The sequence below is a fragment of the Drosophila persimilis genome, unplaced genomic scaffold (genome assembly GCF_003286085.1).
Source record: "Drosophila persimilis strain 14011-0111.01,24,50 unplaced genomic scaffold, DperRS2 tig00000829-arrow-arrow-pilon, whole genome shotgun sequence".
Lineage (NCBI taxonomy): Eukaryota > Metazoa > Arthropoda > Insecta > Diptera > Drosophilidae > Drosophila > Drosophila persimilis.
In genome coordinates, this window is record NW_020825359.1 from 1,015,806 (window position 1) to 1,033,020 (window position 17,215).

Below are 17,215 nucleotides of genomic sequence, written 5' to 3' on the forward strand. Positions count from 1 at the left end.
CTATCTACAATAGCTCCAACCAGTAAATTTTCTTTTATGTACATATGTATGTACTTTATGATCTTTCTTGTTTCCTTTGTGTGTTTTTATCTTTTTGTGTTATGTTATTTTGAACCGTGCTAAATATAATAAAATCGTGTAGAAAGATATACAATTTTTGATTTTCAAATTTTCAGTGTAAAAACAAAATATGGTGTACCTCATTCATTCGACTGATAGCTGGGAGGTGTGTTTAGAGATGGCTACGGCCACAAATTTTGCGTTTTATCTATCTCTCTTTCCTATATCTTTCTTCGCAGGAAATTTAGCAAAGTCTAACCGCCTTATAGCCTTTTCCCAAACATCACATCTTCGGGGAACGCACAATGGGCTTTTTTTTAAGTCTGATTTATTCATTGATGACAGTAAAAATATAATAAACTTATTTCAATGTGCAATATGAATATTGTAAATAAATATTCCTAATTATTGTGAATCGTAAAAATGTTCTGTTATAAAAAGTTGCGGTTTTTGCTGTCTAATCTAAAAATGTACAAAGACAATTAGTCAAAATTTCAATTTCAAAAGTTTCATTCCAAGAAAGTCTAAAAGGAGCTGCCTGACTGAGTTACTTACGATTGCAAGATTATAAAATTATAATAAATACGCCTCGGCCACAGACTATATTATTATACACGATACTCAAAAAGAGTAGTGAGTAAATTAGATTTTTGGGGAAAATGTATGTGTGTAACGCCCAGAAGGAAGCGTTTCCGACCCCATTAAGCATACATACATATGTATATATATATTCGTGATTAGCATCAATAGTCTGTCCGTATTGTTTGTTCTTGCTTAAACATTTTCTTAGACTAAATGTAACTAAAGCAAGTGTTTAAAATAAGACAGTCAATTAGAAAATAGATACATTAATCGGATAAAATTATGTGGGCATGGCTAATTCTTCTATATAGCTAGTAATATTCGACGGAATATCATAATCGAGGAATATGGTTTCCAATCCTTGACGGAGAACGATTAACCTATTATAAGCCAACGGGGAATCTCAATTTTCCAACGAACATAATGAAAATTTAATAATTTTAGCGCAGTTCAGGAAAAAGATATCGTGGTGTTTTTTGAAGTTCACAGGAAAAATGGCATGGATCTACAAGAAGAATTTACAATCGTTAATATTTTCCGCCATTTACCTCAAGTAGTTGAACTATTTAAATATAGGGGCTGAAGTGGGCTAAGTTCGTTTTTACATCATAACGAGACGATATATTGTTGTTGAGGCGCAAAAACAGCAATCGCCGTAGCAGAAAAACAAGTCAGTTAAGTTAAACGAGGAATATTTAAAGTAGAACTTGAATTCGTCAGTATTTTTACGGTATATTTTAAAAATGAGACGGTATATTGCGGTATATTTCTGGGGTCGGACCGTATATCTTATCGATAAACCCGCGGTCACACTGGTCACTACGGAAACAGTTACTGCGCGTTGTTGTTTTAATTTAAGAGCCGTTAAGCAGGCAAATTTTGCGCAAGTGTTCGTTTAATTATTTGACTATTTGAGAGGGTAAGTTGGAAAGGCCACAAAATATTCATATTGCAATAGAAGCAAGTATTAAGTATGACCCAGTTAAGTAGAAAAATTATTCATGAATCGTATAAAATTATGTGGGCATGGCTAAATGTGCTATATAGCTGAGAATATTCCACAGAATATCAAAAACGAGTAATATGTAAAGTAGAACTTGAATTCGTCAGTATATTTACGGTATATTTTTTAAATAAGACGGTATATTTCTGAGGGTCGGACCGTACATCTTATCGATAAATCCGCGGTCACACTGGTCACTACGGAAACAGTTTCTGCGCGTTGTTGTTTCAATTTAAGAGCCGTTGAGAGGCAAATTTTGCCCAAGTGTTCGTTTAATTATTTGACTATTTGAGAGGGTAAGTTGGAAAGGCCACAAAATATTCATATTGAGCACGTTTTCGCTTCGGAAATGGAATTTTCGCAGCTCCGTTTAGAATGCGGCTGAGTGGCGTCACTCATGTACAGTAAATTTCGCTGTCTCGCACACATACCAACGCAAAGGCATGCGTAAAATGTGAAATGCGAAATAAGCGGCAACAGCGAGAGCCTTGAAGATAATTGTTAGATTGTAATTTTAGCTATTTTCCCGTACTCTACGAGTATACATACAAAGTTTTATTTTTCGCAAAGTTATTGGTATACTGCATCTATTGTGTTCGCTTCGCCTGTGCGTGCCGCCTGTCTCAAAGGGAAGCGGTGCTTTCTGTCGTGGTGTGTGTCTGTGTACATGCATAAGTATTTTATAGAACACAAAACAAAACAAACGAAGCGCCCAAGAGATAGAGAGCCGCTTCATATTTTTCTTCTCAAATAATTTGTTGCTGGTCTGATTTGTGTCTACATGTAAATGTGAGAAAATGCGTGCTTTTCTGCAAATCTACCCATTTCGTAGAAAAGCTAAAAAAAAAAACCACACGAATAGCATCGCGAAAACAGTAATATAAATCTAATTGTGTGTTGTATTATACTTCAAAATGACCCCATTTTCAAAAGGGCGAAATACGAAACGCAAAATCGGGCTTTGCGGCAACCGCAGTCGTCAAGAGCCTCAATTGTGTGTGTGTGTGTTTGTGCGTACACATGTTCGTGTGCAACTTTAATTTTCTGATGTGTGTGCGCGCACGAACGAACACGCACAAATTGCGCTGCACTAGGGAAGCGCCTAGTACGAAAAATGACCGCTGGGATGCGCGTCGTTCTGCACGAACTTTGCGTATGCGCTCGTTTCTGTGTGTGTGTGTTTGCTATCAGAGAAGTCATTAATTAGACTCTAATTATTTGGGAGATATTGAAAGCGAAGCTGTTAAATATTAAAAAAAAAAGCTACAAGTCTGATCCTCCAATTTTTCAGAACGCTATGAGCTCGCACGACGACATTCCCGGAACGTCGAATGACAGAAAATCGCGCTCGAAGCGACGCGACAAATCGCAATCCCGCAGCAGCAACTCCAGCAGCGGAACCATGCCGTCGCCATCGGGAAACTTTGGTCGGCGCCCCGAGAACAGACCCAGTAATGGCGTCAATGGTTCCAGAATGGTGGATCGCGTGCTGGTGGCCAATGCTTTTGCTGCGGAAATGTCCGCAAACGAATCCAACAGCAGCCCAAACAGTGAATACAATGTGCATGGCCCCTTGAAACTGGCCAAAGGTAAGAGGCTGGAAATATTATCAACTCCAATATCCAGATTCTAATTGCTTTCGCCTCCTTTTTGGCCCCCTCCCAAAACACAGGCAACAATGATAAGAAGCACAAAAAGAAGAATAAAAAGTCGAAAGAAGACCGCAAACCGACAAATGCCGGATTGAAGGGATATTCCGGAACAAATCCCTCCCTATCTTATATGCAGCAAGGAATGTTAGATGACTCCGAAGAGGAAACGCGGGCAAGTAGCACCTAATAGAGATACGTTTTCGAATTCGTAGAGAGGTTGTTCTTTTTGGTTGGTTCTCTCTATATTCTTTCTCTCTCTCTCTCTCTCTCTCTCTCTCTCTCTCTCTGCCTCTATCTAATATCCACTACAACAGTCGCCAGCTGAGATCAGGGCCCTTTGCACGAGTGGTCTGAGGGTATTCCCCCGTGAACAACAGACAGAATCAACGGCAGAATCAGCAGTACAGGCCGTTGCTGGTGCTCCAGCTGATCCCGCTAGCCCGGACGCGGACACTCCGATGTCAACATCACCATCACCATCCTCCCGCACGGAGAAGACCCATCCTTTCGTCCAACTAACAACAACAGCAACAAAAACTACAACAACAACAACTTCCTCCTCTCCTAATATAACCACTCCAGTATCATCCGCATCAACAGTAAGACCAGTAACACCATTAACAACCCTTCCGACTCCGACGACTCCTCCCAGCCCAACATTTTCACCAACGGCACCTGCCAACAACAACAGCAACCACTCTTTGGAGAACATCTCAAACATCTCTTCAAACAACTCGTCTGTGGCTTCAAGCACAAGCATAAGCGAACCAGAACCACCACCACCAACAACAACAACAGCAACTGCAAGTCAGCAGCAGCAAACAGCAACAGATTTAGACAAGAAGGTGGTGAAAAACAATTCAAATTCAAATAAAACAAAACAAAGCAATAAGAGATAAGAAATATAACTACTAAAAAATAATTAAAGCCTACTGCTATCGTTGTAGACACGCAGACCAGACAAGACCACACACTAACCTTTGACATTTTCTTCCACTCGTCTTGTCCCCACTAGGATGAGGCGGTGATTTCTGCTGGCACGTCTCCGGTGTCTCTCTCCGGTTCCTCGAATCCACTTTCACGAAAACGCCCAAGGTCGTCAATCAAAACTAAGGATCACGACGACCTTTCGAAAAACAAGAAGAAGAATCGTGGGCCACCACCAAGACTCATCTGCGCGGATGACGACGATCCAGAGGAAGTGATGGCACCCGCGACGACCGATCGACGCAAGAGTGTTTACTCGGAGACAGGCAAAAAGCCAAAGGCAAATATTTCCGACGAGCTCTATCGCGTGCCGTTCAAATATGGCTGGACGCGGGAGGTGGTAACTCCAAGCCCCTTAACCAACAGCTCGAATCACATATTCTACACATCGCCCTCCGGCAAGAAGTGCCGAAAAATTAGTGAAATTATACCAATGCTGCAGGGGGAACTCACCAAAGAACATTTTATCTTCGGGACGCATATCCTGGGTGCCGAAGCCCAGTACGAGACGGTCCGCCAGGCCTTGAGTCGTGAAGATCACCTTGCCGCCTTAAAGGAGCGCCGCAAATCGACGGCGTCCGACAAAACAAAGGCTAAACAGAAACGTCGTCAGACGATCGGAGCCGAGTCCCATTCAAAGCCCCAGGCAGAAGCTGGCACAGCGGCGTTTGGCAAACGTCTCAAATCGATTGACGATTTTCTGTCGATGGCAGACGAATCTATGACACTTCTGGCACTCAAGCCTGTGAAACCACTAGCACTCGAAGCTATAAAACCTCTGGCAGCCAAAGTGGTGGAAGCCCCTGTAATGGGCAAACGCGTACCTAAGCCGAAGTTGCCGAAGGGCGCCACCTCTGTCCCTGAGGGTTGGACCGCCACCATGGCCGTCAAGGGTAATGCGCGCCTCCTTGCCGCCGCCATAAATGGGAACGCCAGAGCTGCTGCATCGTCGACCGTAACCGCCAGTTCATGGTAAGCATGTCCCTTACCCTGTGCATTCCTGAGTTAATTGTGACCCTAATCCTTTACTCTGTAGCGCCGCCCCAGTGCGCCAGGAAACGCGCGAGACCTGTGGATTCTGCCTAAAGCTAATCGAGGGAAGCGTCTGCCAGGTCAGTGTTTGTGTTTCACATTTTGTGTGTGCTGTCACATATATCGCACGATTGTATAATTGCAGAGCTGCGTGCAGTCGGCGGAGAGTGTGGATGCTGTTCCCCTGATGGCTGCATATGGGGAGCTACAGGACGGCGAGGGGGAAAGCGAGAAGAGCTACCAGGCGGGCACTGTTAGCAATGGGCTGGACGACATAAAAGTGCTCGAGCCGCCTGGCGAGATGCCGCCGGCGGAGCTACTCAGCACAGACACAACCCCAGCTTCAACGCCAATTAATTTGTACACGCACCAAGAGGTCGTGGTCATCAGCGGTCAGAAGGCGATTTCCGCCGTTGCAGAGCCGGCTATGACAAGCCAACAAAAAGTGTGAGTCTTTGGGCACTTAGGCACTTGGAACCTTGAGACCTTGAGGTCTGATTAGATTAGTGGTTGATGCCTTGGCATACCCGTTTTCTTCCTTAACAGTCCACTAATCAATTTTTGTCATTGTTTTTGCTTTTGCCCTATCCCCAAACCAGACTTGTCCCAAATCCGCCGGACTTGACTAGTTACTATGAAGTCTACGATAAACGGATTGCTGCACCCAAGCAATCGTCGCCACCCGATAACCCGTGGGAGCAGATGTTTGGAAGCGGCTTCAATTGCCGGTTCTTAACCAGCCTAATGCAGACACTAAACCAGCAGGTAATTACCGAAAAATCTAAAGAAAGGCAGGCTCCAACCGAACCGAACTGAATCGAATCAATGTATCTTTCAGGATCGGGCCAATTGCTCGGAAGTATCCAAGCTGTGGCACTTGTGCTCCCGTGACGCTGAAGTATGGAAATCAGTTTCGCTTCGCGGCACAAAGGTCAACAATTGGCCAGCTTTGGTGCGTGAGATGGCACGCAACGGCACACGCGAACTCGACATGATGGGCGCGATCATACCCACTAGCGGTACCCTCGTCGCTGGGGACATGCGCGTGCTGACGGATATGCGCTCGGTGCGCACCGATCATACGAAAGCTGACTTCCTGCACCAGATCTTCCGTAGCTTGCCTCAACTTGAGAAGCTGATGTGCACTTGCGTCAGCTCGTGCCTCAACATGACCGACATCGACAAGATCGAAAACCTGTATGAGCTGCGCGTTCGCATGACCGATACGAAGGCATCGATCACCGGTCTGCCCCTCGTAGGCAAACTGACGCACCTGCACGTCCTGAGCCTGCGCGGCGTTAAGAATTTTGGTAGCTTGCTGTTTCTAAAGGATCTACCCAATCTGGAGACTCTGATTCTGGGCTACTGCCAGAGCATGCACCGGCTCCAGCTGGGCAACGAGATGCTCCCGACACTCACGAAATTGCAGATGTTCCGCATAGAAACGGACCAAAGGAAGAAGACTTTGTTCCCAGTCGACGAGATCATGAGGGGACTCGCCCAAGCCGGGGGCGTCCGTCGCCTCGAGCTGGTCAACGTGGATTTGGACGGGAACTTTAGCGATCTGCTGGCCCAGTGTCCCACGGTGGAAGAGCTGCTGCTGATCCCCAAATGCCAGACCAACTCGGCCCTCATGATGCGCGCCGTAATGGATATCAGCAAAAATGGAAATCAGCTAAAGCTCTTTAAATTGGTGCTCGTCACCCAGCTGCTCACCGCAACGAGCGCCTTGGTCGGCAATCCCGATGTGCCCATGGTCCCCGTAGTCCGTCCTGTGCCCGGTATACCGCTCAACGATCCCTTGAACATCTGCTCGGATGAATGTCATCAGCAGGGGCATTCCATGTGTGTGGCCGTTTTGCCCTTCGAACGTTTGAAAGCTATAATGGCAGAGATGATGCCGTATTCGTCTCTGTCTGTAGTCACCACGGCCATGATGGACACACCTTCAATCCAGCTTGAGCGTCTTCCTCCCGATGCTGCGGTCCCGAAACCAACATTGATCCTGAACTTTTGAGCCAAACAAAATAATATCCTGTCGTTTCTTACCCAGGACAACCCCTCCCAAACCCACCAAACCAACGGAATACACCTTCATCAGAGAATGTCAAGACTGAGTCTTTGAGAGCCATCACAAACACACGGATTAACACAAATTAAAGAGTTAAACAATTAAGCTAAGAAGAAAGTATTAGGACGCTTTATTTTACGTTATCGTACTTCAAGTATCGTAGCTGCCAAGTGGCTACAAATGGAAATGATTTTGTTTATTTTGATTTTTGCATTACATTTTGGATTAACTTAGTTTAAGGCGCGTTTCAAACGTCGCACTGAACGCGGCACTGAAGTGAAAGAATTAACTGATGACCACACCACGAAACCCGTATACACATCCACATCCACGTATATACACAAGAGAAGAAAGTGTAGTCGCACTCGTTTAGTTTAGATATAACTATTACTGTTTCAATTTAATTCGATGTGTAGTACCATAGTGTACTCCTACCTACCACAATGGAAAGATATATATTTTTTTTTATTTTTACGATTGATGGCCAAATAGACGTTCACTAAACTGAAAGATAATCAAAAGGGGCTTGGCATTCCAAAGGAAACATATGCCAGCCGTGGAAGAGACGTTTGACTGGAATCGAACAAAACAATAGACTATATTCAATCGTATAGACTTTGATTTTGTAGTGTTAAGCCCTTCAGTCTGTTAATTGATTTCAAGGACAGCCGCAGCACAGCCATATCTGGACTGCATATCTGCACTGCGACTTGCTGGCTGACCTTTGAGCACGAATATATTACCATTAAAATCTGTGTGAGTTTCTCCGAACTACAACTGTGTTCAACTGGGTTTCGGGACCGACAATGGGGCAATGGCGCAATGGGGCTTTCTAGTGAGACCAACAGCTCCACGAGATAAAGGCCATGACTCCCTCACAGATTGGCATCGCGTAAATTTCATTGGTCTATGATAAAAACTATTCTGTTTGGGATTTATTTAAAATCGTACTTGCTCTAGCTGGAGTTTTTGGTGGTGATTCCATTCCATATTCGTTTGGCTTTCGAAATTTGGAAGAAAAACTACAAAATTTAAATGGATCAACTGTGGTGGCTTGGAGCCTTAGAGCCCCTCATTTTGTTGAGCGTCGTCATGGCTGCAGCCACCAACTGTCGGGAGCCAGTTACCAAGACATCGACTTCACTCTGCTGGCCATACTTGGTGCGGACGTGGTCAAAGCATGAGTTGACCGAGAGGGTAAGATGGGAGGTGTCCTTCTTTCCGATCTCCTCGCAGAGACGACACCAGGCTCTGGCGTTGTTCTTTGCCCGCTGCAGCTCCTGCTTGTCGTCCCAGACCATGGCCGCGGATAACTCCTCGGCTACGATTTCGCCCTCGAAGAAACTGGGGCATGGCACAAAGCAGGCTTCATCGAAGCGCACTTTGAAGCGAAGGATCGCTAGAAGATCCTTGGCATTGAACTCGTTCCCCCTACTGTACAGCAGAATCTTTGGCGAGCGACTGGCCCGAGTACCGGCATAGAACCACTCCCTACATGCCATCATCGATTCGACAGAATCAGCCGTGTCCAAATAGACATTAAGGCTGTCCTGTCTGATCACATCGAAATGTCCCGCCGGCTGGAAGCTGCCAATCCCGCGGGCCGCACGTTGAGACAATTTAACTGTATTTGTGTCCAATCCCACCACAAACTCCGGCTTGTGGCGCCTGAGATAGTCGCACGCCAGCTGGATGGCCAATGAGCCATTCAACTTCACGGAATGGTTTGCCTTGGAGAGCAGGTGCTTTTGGTTGAGGTTTGCCTCGATCAGGGCTTCGAATGTGGGCACTCGATGGAGCTGGACGCCAAGCTCCCTGGCCCTCTGGGCTAGGGCCTCACAGCACTCTGCTTGGCTGACATTCGTGTATATGCTGGCAGAGGGCTTCATGATTGCCGCCTTGGCCCAGGCAATGTCCCGCATGGTATGCCTCAGATCCGACCTTTTATCCCGGCTCAGAGTGTTGATGCCGATTGTTCCCGCATGCGAGGTGACGTTGGTGCAATCGCTGGCGCCTCCACTGCCCACCTTCACAATGGCCACATCCACATTCGCCCGGCGGAACGCATGGAAGGCCATCACCGTCAGGAGTTGGTCGTAGGCTGGCGGTGGTTGCATTTTTGCCAGCCTGGCATGAATCTTCCAGAAGAGCTTCGTGAACTGAACCTCACTCAAGGGCTGCCCATCGATGCGTATTCGCTCGCAGGAAAAGAAGAGATGGGGCGAGCAGAGTAGCCCTGTCTTGATACCATGCGAGAGCAGGATGTTCTGAACGAGGCCACATGTGGTTCCTCTGCCCTTCGATCCGGATATCTGTATGACGGGAATGCTTTCCAACTGCGCTTTTGACAGCTTCGTCCTCTCCAAGCACTCCAGGGTATGTTCTATCATCGGATCCGGCTGGCAATCGGAGCCCTGCCGGCCCATCCGCACGGGCACCGAGTCGAAAGCGTGGTAACTGTTCAGCTTTTGGATGGCCTCCAGGTAAGCCAAACGCTCGGGCGACTTCTTCTTCGGTTCCTCGAGCTCTGCAGGGGCTGCTGCTGCCGAAGCTCTGGACTCCATTCTGGTTATCTGCTGTATCCTATGTCCCTTCTGTTCCATATCTCTTCTGGCGTGCTGCCTGCCACTCGGTTCCTCAAGGAACCGTGTCTGTTTCTGCTTCTGCATTTGTGAGCCGTGCACGCGATTCGTCCAAGACTTCCGTTGGCCTTCCGCTGGGGAGATGATCTCATTATCGACATTTGGCTTCTTTTGCGGCGACAGCTGCTGCTGCCAGTCGTATAGCCCGGGAGTCGACCATTTGTTGCTTGCTGCCTTGGTAGGACCTTCTTTGGCTGCCAGCATGGCCTTGCGCTGAATCTCCTTGGTCCTGGCCATCCACCTTTCGCGCTGATCGGAAAAGCTGGCCGATGGGGCGGTTGTAAATGTCTTGAGGGAAACTGCAAGAGAAGCCGGATATACCATTGCCATTCTGAGCAGAAAAAACGTACACGAAAGTCTCACCTGTCTTGCGTGTATTCTCGGCCAAGGGCACAGCAGTTGTTCCTGTTGTCTTCACTTCCGGACAAGCACTCTCCGGCTGCGTTTGATTCGGGGTCTGGTGCTCCAAGGTCTCTGTCTGTGGTGCCCCATTCGCCTTAGCCTTGGCCATCAGCACTTGGCGTGCATTGAAACTCTTCTGAAAGATGTAGTTTCTCGCATGGGCCGTGGCCGTGGCCGTGGCCGTGCCCTTCCGCGTCATAAGACCCGTGAAACGATTCTTGAACATCGTTTTTATATTTGTTGATCTTTGAGTTGATTTGACGGGCTGTATATTTATTTGTGAGTGTTCGATTACCTCTGAATTTGAAAATTGAATTACATCAAACGATATGGTAGAGTAGAATAAAGTATTTCTGTTTTCAAATAAGGGGACTAGATGGATACTGAAATCGAAAAAGCCTTACAGCAGCAAACAAACACATAGGATCTATATAAGGACCACTACCAAGGTAAGAAAAATTAAAAACAGCCAATGAACACATATTTTAATACAATTTCATAAACTTGTTTGTGAAAATATATTAAAATCAGCAAAAGTTCATTTTGTTCGCTATTTTTATGCCATAGATTCCTTTATTACTATCTCCTATGTGTGTGATAAAAGTCTCTCTTTAATATTTAAATATCTTTGAATGATCCCAGAAAATCTTTTCTTAGTCTTAAGAAATTTGTAGGTTAGGTTGTAGGTATAAATCATTTTTGGCTCTTATCAAAACCATTCTTGAGACTTCAATGAAGTATTTCCTCAAGTTTTTCAAGTGCCTCGGTTTTGGGGGGGCAGCGGTCGTTCTGGCTAAGGAAGGCGTCTTGCTGGCGAACGGAAGAACTGAGAACCTGCCTCCCATGTATGGAAAAAAGTACTACCTCGGAAGGACTGCAGAATGTTAGTGGGAATACTCAACGTTTCCCTGCCTAATAAATAGTAATAAATAATGATATCTTTTATACAAAATTTAATAAAAAGGTTAATGGTTGATGGATATGTTTTAGATTTAAGTAAATAACTTTCTACATAAGTTCTAAATTCAATAAAAATAAGTTTATGCTGGGAGATGGCATGAAATAAGTAAATACTTATGGATGTGTATCTTTCGAGCAAGATACTTTTTTATTGTTCGGTAAAATAGTTATAAAAGATAGGCAAATTGTACAATTAAAATGCAAGTGAGTTTTGTTCTCTGTCGTGAATACGGGAATACACGCATCCCCGTCTATGGGGTGCATTCAAATCGTTGCTTCGTTGACGGCTGCATATGGGGAGCTACAGGACGGCGAGGGGGAAAGCGAGAAGAGCTACCAGGCGGGCACTGTTAGCAATGGGCTGGACGACATAAAAGTGCTCGAGCCGCCTGGCGAGATGCCGCCGGCGGAGCTACTCAGCACAGACACAACCCCAGCTTCAACGCCAATTAATTTGTACACGCACCAAGAGGTCGTGGTCATCAGCGGTCAGAAGGCGATTTCCGCCGTTGCAGAGCCGGCTATGACAAGCCAACAAAAAGTGTGAGTCTTTGGGCACTTAGGCACTTGGAACCTTGAGACCTTGAGGTCTGATTAGATTAGTGGTTGATGCCTTGGCATACCCGTTTTCTTCCTTAACAGTCCACTAATCAATTTTTGTCATTGTTTTTGCTTTTGCCCTATCCCCAAACCAGACTTGTCCCAAATCCGCCGGACTTGACTAGTTACTATGAAGTCTACGATAAACGGATTGCTGCACCCAAGCAATCGTCGCCACCCGATAACCCGTGGGAGCAGATGTTTGGAAGCGGCTTCAATTGCCGGTTCTTAACCAGCCTAATGCAGACACTAAACCAGCAGGTAATTACCGAAAGAATCTAAAGAAAGGCAGGCTCCAACCGAACCGAACTGAATCGAATCAATGTATCTTTCAGGATCGGGCCAATTGCTCGGAAGTGTCCAAGCTGTGGCACTTGTGCTCCCGTGACGCTGAAGTATGGAAATCAGTTTCGCTTCGCGGCACAAAGGTCAACAATTGGCCAGCTTTGGTGCGTGAGATGGCACGCAACGGCACACGCGAACTCGACATGATGGGCGCGATCATACCCACTAGCGGTACCCTCGTCGCTGGGGACATGCGCGTGCTGACGGATATGCGCTCGGTGCGCACCGATCATACGATCATACGAAAGCTGACTTCCTGCACCAGATCTTCCGTAGCTTGCCTCAACTTGAGAAGCTGATGTGCACTTGCGTCAGCTCGTGCCTCAACATGACCGACATCGACAAGATCGAAAACCTGTATGAGCTGCGCGTTCGCATGACCGATACGAAGGCATCGATCACCGGTCTGCCCCTCGTAGGCAAACTGACGCACCTGCACGTCCTGAGCCTGCGCGGCGTTAAGAATTTTGGTAGCTTGCTGTTTCTAAAGGATCTACCCAATCTGGAGACTCTGATTCTGGGCTACTGCCAGAGCATGCACCGGCTCCAGCTGGGCAACGAGATGCTCCCGACACTCACGAAATTGCAGATGTTCCGCATAGAAACGGACCAAAGGAAGAAGACTTTGTTCCCAGTCGACGAGATCATGAGGGGACTCGCCCAAGCCGGGGGCGTCCGTCGCCTCGAGCTGGTCAACGTGGATTTGGACGGGAACTTTAGCGATCTGCTGGCCCAGTGTCCCACGGTGGAAGAGCTGCTGCTGATCCCCAAATGCCAGACCAACTCGGCCCTCATGATGCGCGCCGTAATGGATATCAGCAAAAATGGAAATCAGCTAAAGCTCTTTAAATTGGTGCTCGTCACCCAGCTGCTCACCGCAACGAGCGCCTTGGTCGGCAATCCCGATGTGCCCATGGTCCCCGTAGTCCGTCCTGTGCCCGGTATACCGCTCAACGATCCCTTGAACATCTGCTCGGATGAATGTCATCAGCAGGGGCATTCCATGTGTGTGGCCGTTTTGCCCTTCGAACGTTTGAAAGCTATAATGGCAGAGATGATGCCGTATTCGTCTCTGTCTGTAGTCACCACGGCCATGATGGACACACCTTCAATCCAGCTTGAGCGTCTTCCTCCCGATGCTGCGGTCCCGAAACCAACATTGATCCTGAACTTTTGAGCCAAACAAAATAATATCCTGTCGTTTCTTACCCAGGACAACCCCTCCCAAACCCACCAAACCAACGGAATACACCTTCATCAGAGAATGTCAAGACTGAGTCTTTGAGAGCCATCACAAACACACGGATTAACACAAATTAAAGAGTTAAACAATTAAGCTAAGAAGAAAGTATTAGGACGCTTTATTTTACGTTATCGTACTTCAAGTATCGTAGCTGCCAAGTGGCTACAAATGGAAATGATTTTGTTTATTTTGATTTTTGCATTACATTTTGGATTAACTTAGTTTAAGGCGCGTTTCAAACGTCGCACTGAACGCGGCACTGAAGTGAAAGAATTAACTGATGACCACACCACGAAACCCGTATACACATCCACATCCACGTATACACAAGAGAAGAAAGTGTAGTCGCACTCGTTTAGTTTAGATATAACTATTACTGTTTCAATTTAATTCGATGTGTAGTACCATAGTGTACTCCTACCTACCACAATGGAAAGATATATATTTTTTTTTATTTTTACGATTGATGGCCAAATAGACGTTCACTAAACTGAAAGATAATCAAAAGGGGCTTGGCATTCCAAAGGAAACATATGCCAGCCGTGGAAGAGACGTTTGACTGGAATCGAACAAAACAATAGACTATATTCAATCGTATAGACTTTGATTTTGTAGTGTTAAGCCCTTCAGTCTGTTAATTGATTTCAAGGACAGCCGCAGCACAGCCATATCTGGACTGCATATCTGCACTGCGACTTGCTGGCTGACCTTTGAGCACGAATATATTACCATTAAAATCTGTGTGAGTTTCTCCGAACTACAACTGTGTTCAACTGGGTTTCGGGACCGACAATGGGGCAATGGCGCAATGGGGCTTTCTAGTGAGACCAACAGCTCCACGAGATAAAGGCCATGACTCCCTCACAGATTGGCATCGCGTAAATTTCATTGGTCTATGATAAAAACTATTCTGTTTGGGATTTATTTAAAATCGTACTTGCTCTAGCTGGAGTTTTTGGTGGTGATTCCATTCCATATTCGTTTGGCTTTCGAAATTTGGAAGAAAAACTACAAAATTTAAATGGATCAACTGTGGTGGCTTGGAGCCTTAGAGCCCCTCATTTTGTTGAGCGTCGTCATGGCTGCAGCCACCAACTGTCGGGAGCCAGTTACCAAGACATCGACTTCACTCTGCTGGCCATACTTGGTGCGGACGTGGTCAAAGCATGAGTTGACCGAGAGGGTAAGATGGGAGGTGTCCTTCTTTCCCATCTCCTCGCAGAGACGACACCAGGCTCTGGCGTTGTTCTTTGCCCGCTGCAGCTCCTGCTTGTCGTCCCAGACCATGGCCGCGGATAACTCCTCGGCTACGATTTCGCCCTCGAAGAAACTGGGGCATGGCACAAAGCAGGCTTCATCGAAGCGCACTTTGAAGCGAAGGATCGCTAGAAGATCCTTGGCATTGAACTCGTTCCCCCTACTGTACAGCAGAATCTTTGGCGAGCGACTGGCCCGAGTACCGGCATAGAACCACTCCCTACATGCCATCATCGATTCGACAGAATCAGCCGTGTCCAAATAGACATTAAGGCTGTCCTGTCTGATCACATCGAAATGTCCCGCCGGCTGGAAGCTGCCAATCCCGCGGGCCGCACGTTGAGACAATTTAACTGTATTTGTGTCCAATCCCACCACAAGCTCCGGCTTGTGGCGCCTGAGATAGTCGCACGCCAGCTGGATGGCCAATGAGCCATTCAACTTCACGGAATGGTTTGCCTTGGAGAGCAGGTGCTTTTGGTTGAGGTTTGCCTCGATCAGGGCTTCGAATGTGGGCACTCGATGGAGCTGGACGCCAAGCTCCCTGGCCCTCTGGGCTAGGGCCTCACAGCACTCTGCTTGGCTGACATTCGTGTATATGCTGGCAGAGGGCTTCATGATTGCCGCCTTGGCCCAGGCAATGTCCCGCATGGTATGCCTCAGATCCGACCTTTTATCCCGGCTCAGAGTGTTGATCGCGATGGTTCCCGCATGCGAGGTGACGTTGGTGCAATCGCTGGCGCCTCCACTGCCCACCTTCACAATGGCCACATCCACATTCGCCCGGCGGAACGCATGGAAGGCCATCACCGTCAGGAGTTGGTCGTAGGCTGGCGGTGGTTGCATTTTTGCCAGCCTGGCATGAATCTTCCAGAAGAGCTTCGTGAACTGAACCTCACTCAAGGGCTGCCCATCGATGCGTATTCGCTCGCAGGAAAAGAAGAGATGGGGCGAGCAGAGTAGCCCTGTCTTGATACCATGCGAGAGCAGGATGTTCTGAACGAGGCCACATGTGGTTCCTCTGCCCTTCGATCCGGATATCTGTATGACGGGAATGCTTTCCAACTGCGCTTTTGACAGCTTCGTCCTCTCCAAGCACTCCAGGGTATGTTCTATCATCGGATCCGGCTGGCAATCGGAGCCCTGCCGGCCCATCCGCACGGGCACCGAGTCGAAAGCGTGGTAACTGTTCAGCTTTTGGATGGCCTCCAGGTAAGCCAAACGCTCGGGCGACTTCTTCTTCGGTTCCTCGAGCTCTGCAGGGGCTGCTGCTGCCGAAGCTCTGGACTCCATTCTGGTTATCTGCTGTATCCTATGTCCCTTCTGTTCCATATCTCTTCTGGCGTGCTGCCTGCCACTCGGTTCCTCAAGGAACCGTGTCTGTTTCTGCTTCTGCATTTGTGAGCCGTGCACGCGATTCGTCCAAGACTTCCGTTGGCCTTCCGCTGGGGAGATGATCTCATTATCGACATTTGGCTTCTTTTGCGGCGACAGCTGCTGCTGCCAGTCGTATAGCCCGGGAGTCGACCATTTGTTGCTTGCTGCCTTGGTAGGACCTTCTTTGGCTGCCAGCATGGCCTTGCGCTGAATCTCCTTGGTCCTGGCCATCCACCTTTCGCGCTGATCGGAAAAGCTGGCCGATGGGGCGGTTGTAAATGTCTTGAGGGAAACTGCAAGAGAAGCCGGATATACCATTGCCATTCTGAGCAGAAAAAACGTACACGAAAGTCTCACCTGTCTTGCGTGTATTCTCGGCCAAGGGCACAGCAGTTGTTCCTGTTGTCTTCACTTCCGGACAAGCACTCTCCGGCTGCGTTTGATTCGGGGTCTGGTGCTCCAAGGTCTCTGTCTGTGGTGCCCCATTCGCCTTAGCCTTGGCCATCAGCACTTGGCGTGCATTGAAACTCTTCTGAAAGATGTAGTTTCTCGCATGGGCCGTGGCCGTGGCCGTGGCCGTGCCCTTCCGCGTCATAAGACCCGTGAAACGATTCTTGAACATCGTTTTTATATTTGTTGATCTTTGAGTTGATTTGACGGGCTGTATATTTATTTGTGAGTGTTCGATTACCTCTGAATTTGAAAATTGAATTACATCAAACGATATGGTAGAGTAGAATAAAGTATTTCTGTTTTCAAATAAGGGGACTAGATGGATACTGAAATCGAAAAAGCCTTACAGCAGCAAACAAACACATAGGATCTACATATATAAGGACCACTACCAAGGTAAGAACAATTAAAAACAGCCAATGAACACATATTTTAATACAATTTCATAAACTTGTTTGTGAAAATATATTAAAATCAGCAAAAGTTCATTTTGTTCGCTATTTTTATGCCATAGATTCCTTTATTACTATCTCCTATGTGTGTGATAAA

At 47.0% G+C, this 17,215-nt stretch overlaps 3 protein-coding genes across 5 annotated transcripts; 1 reads left to right on the forward strand and 2 right to left on the reverse strand.

The window, feature by feature from the left end:
- Positions 1–1,531: 1,531 nt before the first annotated feature.
- On the forward strand, positions 1,532–8,158 carry LOC6604091 (flocculation protein FLO11). Of its 3 annotated transcripts, none has more exons than XM_026993398.1 (9): positions 1,532–1,561; positions 2,937–3,234; positions 3,318–3,469; positions 3,612–4,142; positions 4,313–5,256; positions 5,321–5,396; positions 5,462–5,763; positions 5,916–6,081; positions 6,155–8,158. In XM_026993398.1, the coding sequence occupies exons 2-9, from the start codon at positions 2,943–2,945 to the stop codon at positions 7,331–7,333; spliced, it is 3,642 nt and encodes a 1,213-aa protein (XP_026849199.1). In that variant the 5' UTR covers positions 1,532–1,561; positions 2,937–2,942; the 3' UTR covers positions 7,334–8,158. The 3 variants fall into 3 exon arrangements, with proteins under 3 accessions (XP_026849199.1, XP_026849198.1, XP_026849200.1); XM_026993397.1 differs by lacking the exon at positions 1,532–1,561 and adding an exon at positions 1,869–1,941; XM_026993399.1 differs by lacking the exons at positions 1,532–1,561; positions 3,612–4,142 and adding an exon at positions 1,869–1,941.
- A 126-nt stretch (positions 8,159–8,284) lies between these two features.
- LOC113566680 (folylpolyglutamate synthase, mitochondrial-like) lies at positions 8,285–10,693 on the reverse strand. The gene is made up of 2 exons (XM_026993400.1): positions 10,393–10,693; positions 8,285–10,328 (listed from the first exon to the last, which is right to left on the reverse strand). The coding sequence occupies exons 1-2, from the start codon at positions 10,655–10,657 to the stop codon at positions 8,428–8,430; spliced, it is 2,166 nt and encodes a 721-aa protein (XP_026849201.1). The 5' UTR covers positions 10,658–10,693; the 3' UTR covers positions 8,285–8,427.
- Positions 10,694–14,462: 3,769 nt separating this feature from the next.
- On the reverse strand, positions 14,463–16,871 carry LOC113566681 (folylpolyglutamate synthase, mitochondrial-like). The gene is made up of 2 exons (XM_026993401.1): positions 16,571–16,871; positions 14,463–16,506 (listed from the first exon to the last, which is right to left on the reverse strand). Exons 1-2 carry the CDS (start codon positions 16,833–16,835, stop codon positions 14,606–14,608), a joined length of 2,166 nt encoding a protein of 721 aa, XP_026849202.1. The 5' UTR covers positions 16,836–16,871; the 3' UTR covers positions 14,463–14,605.
- Between the last annotated feature and the right edge of the window lie 344 nt (positions 16,872–17,215).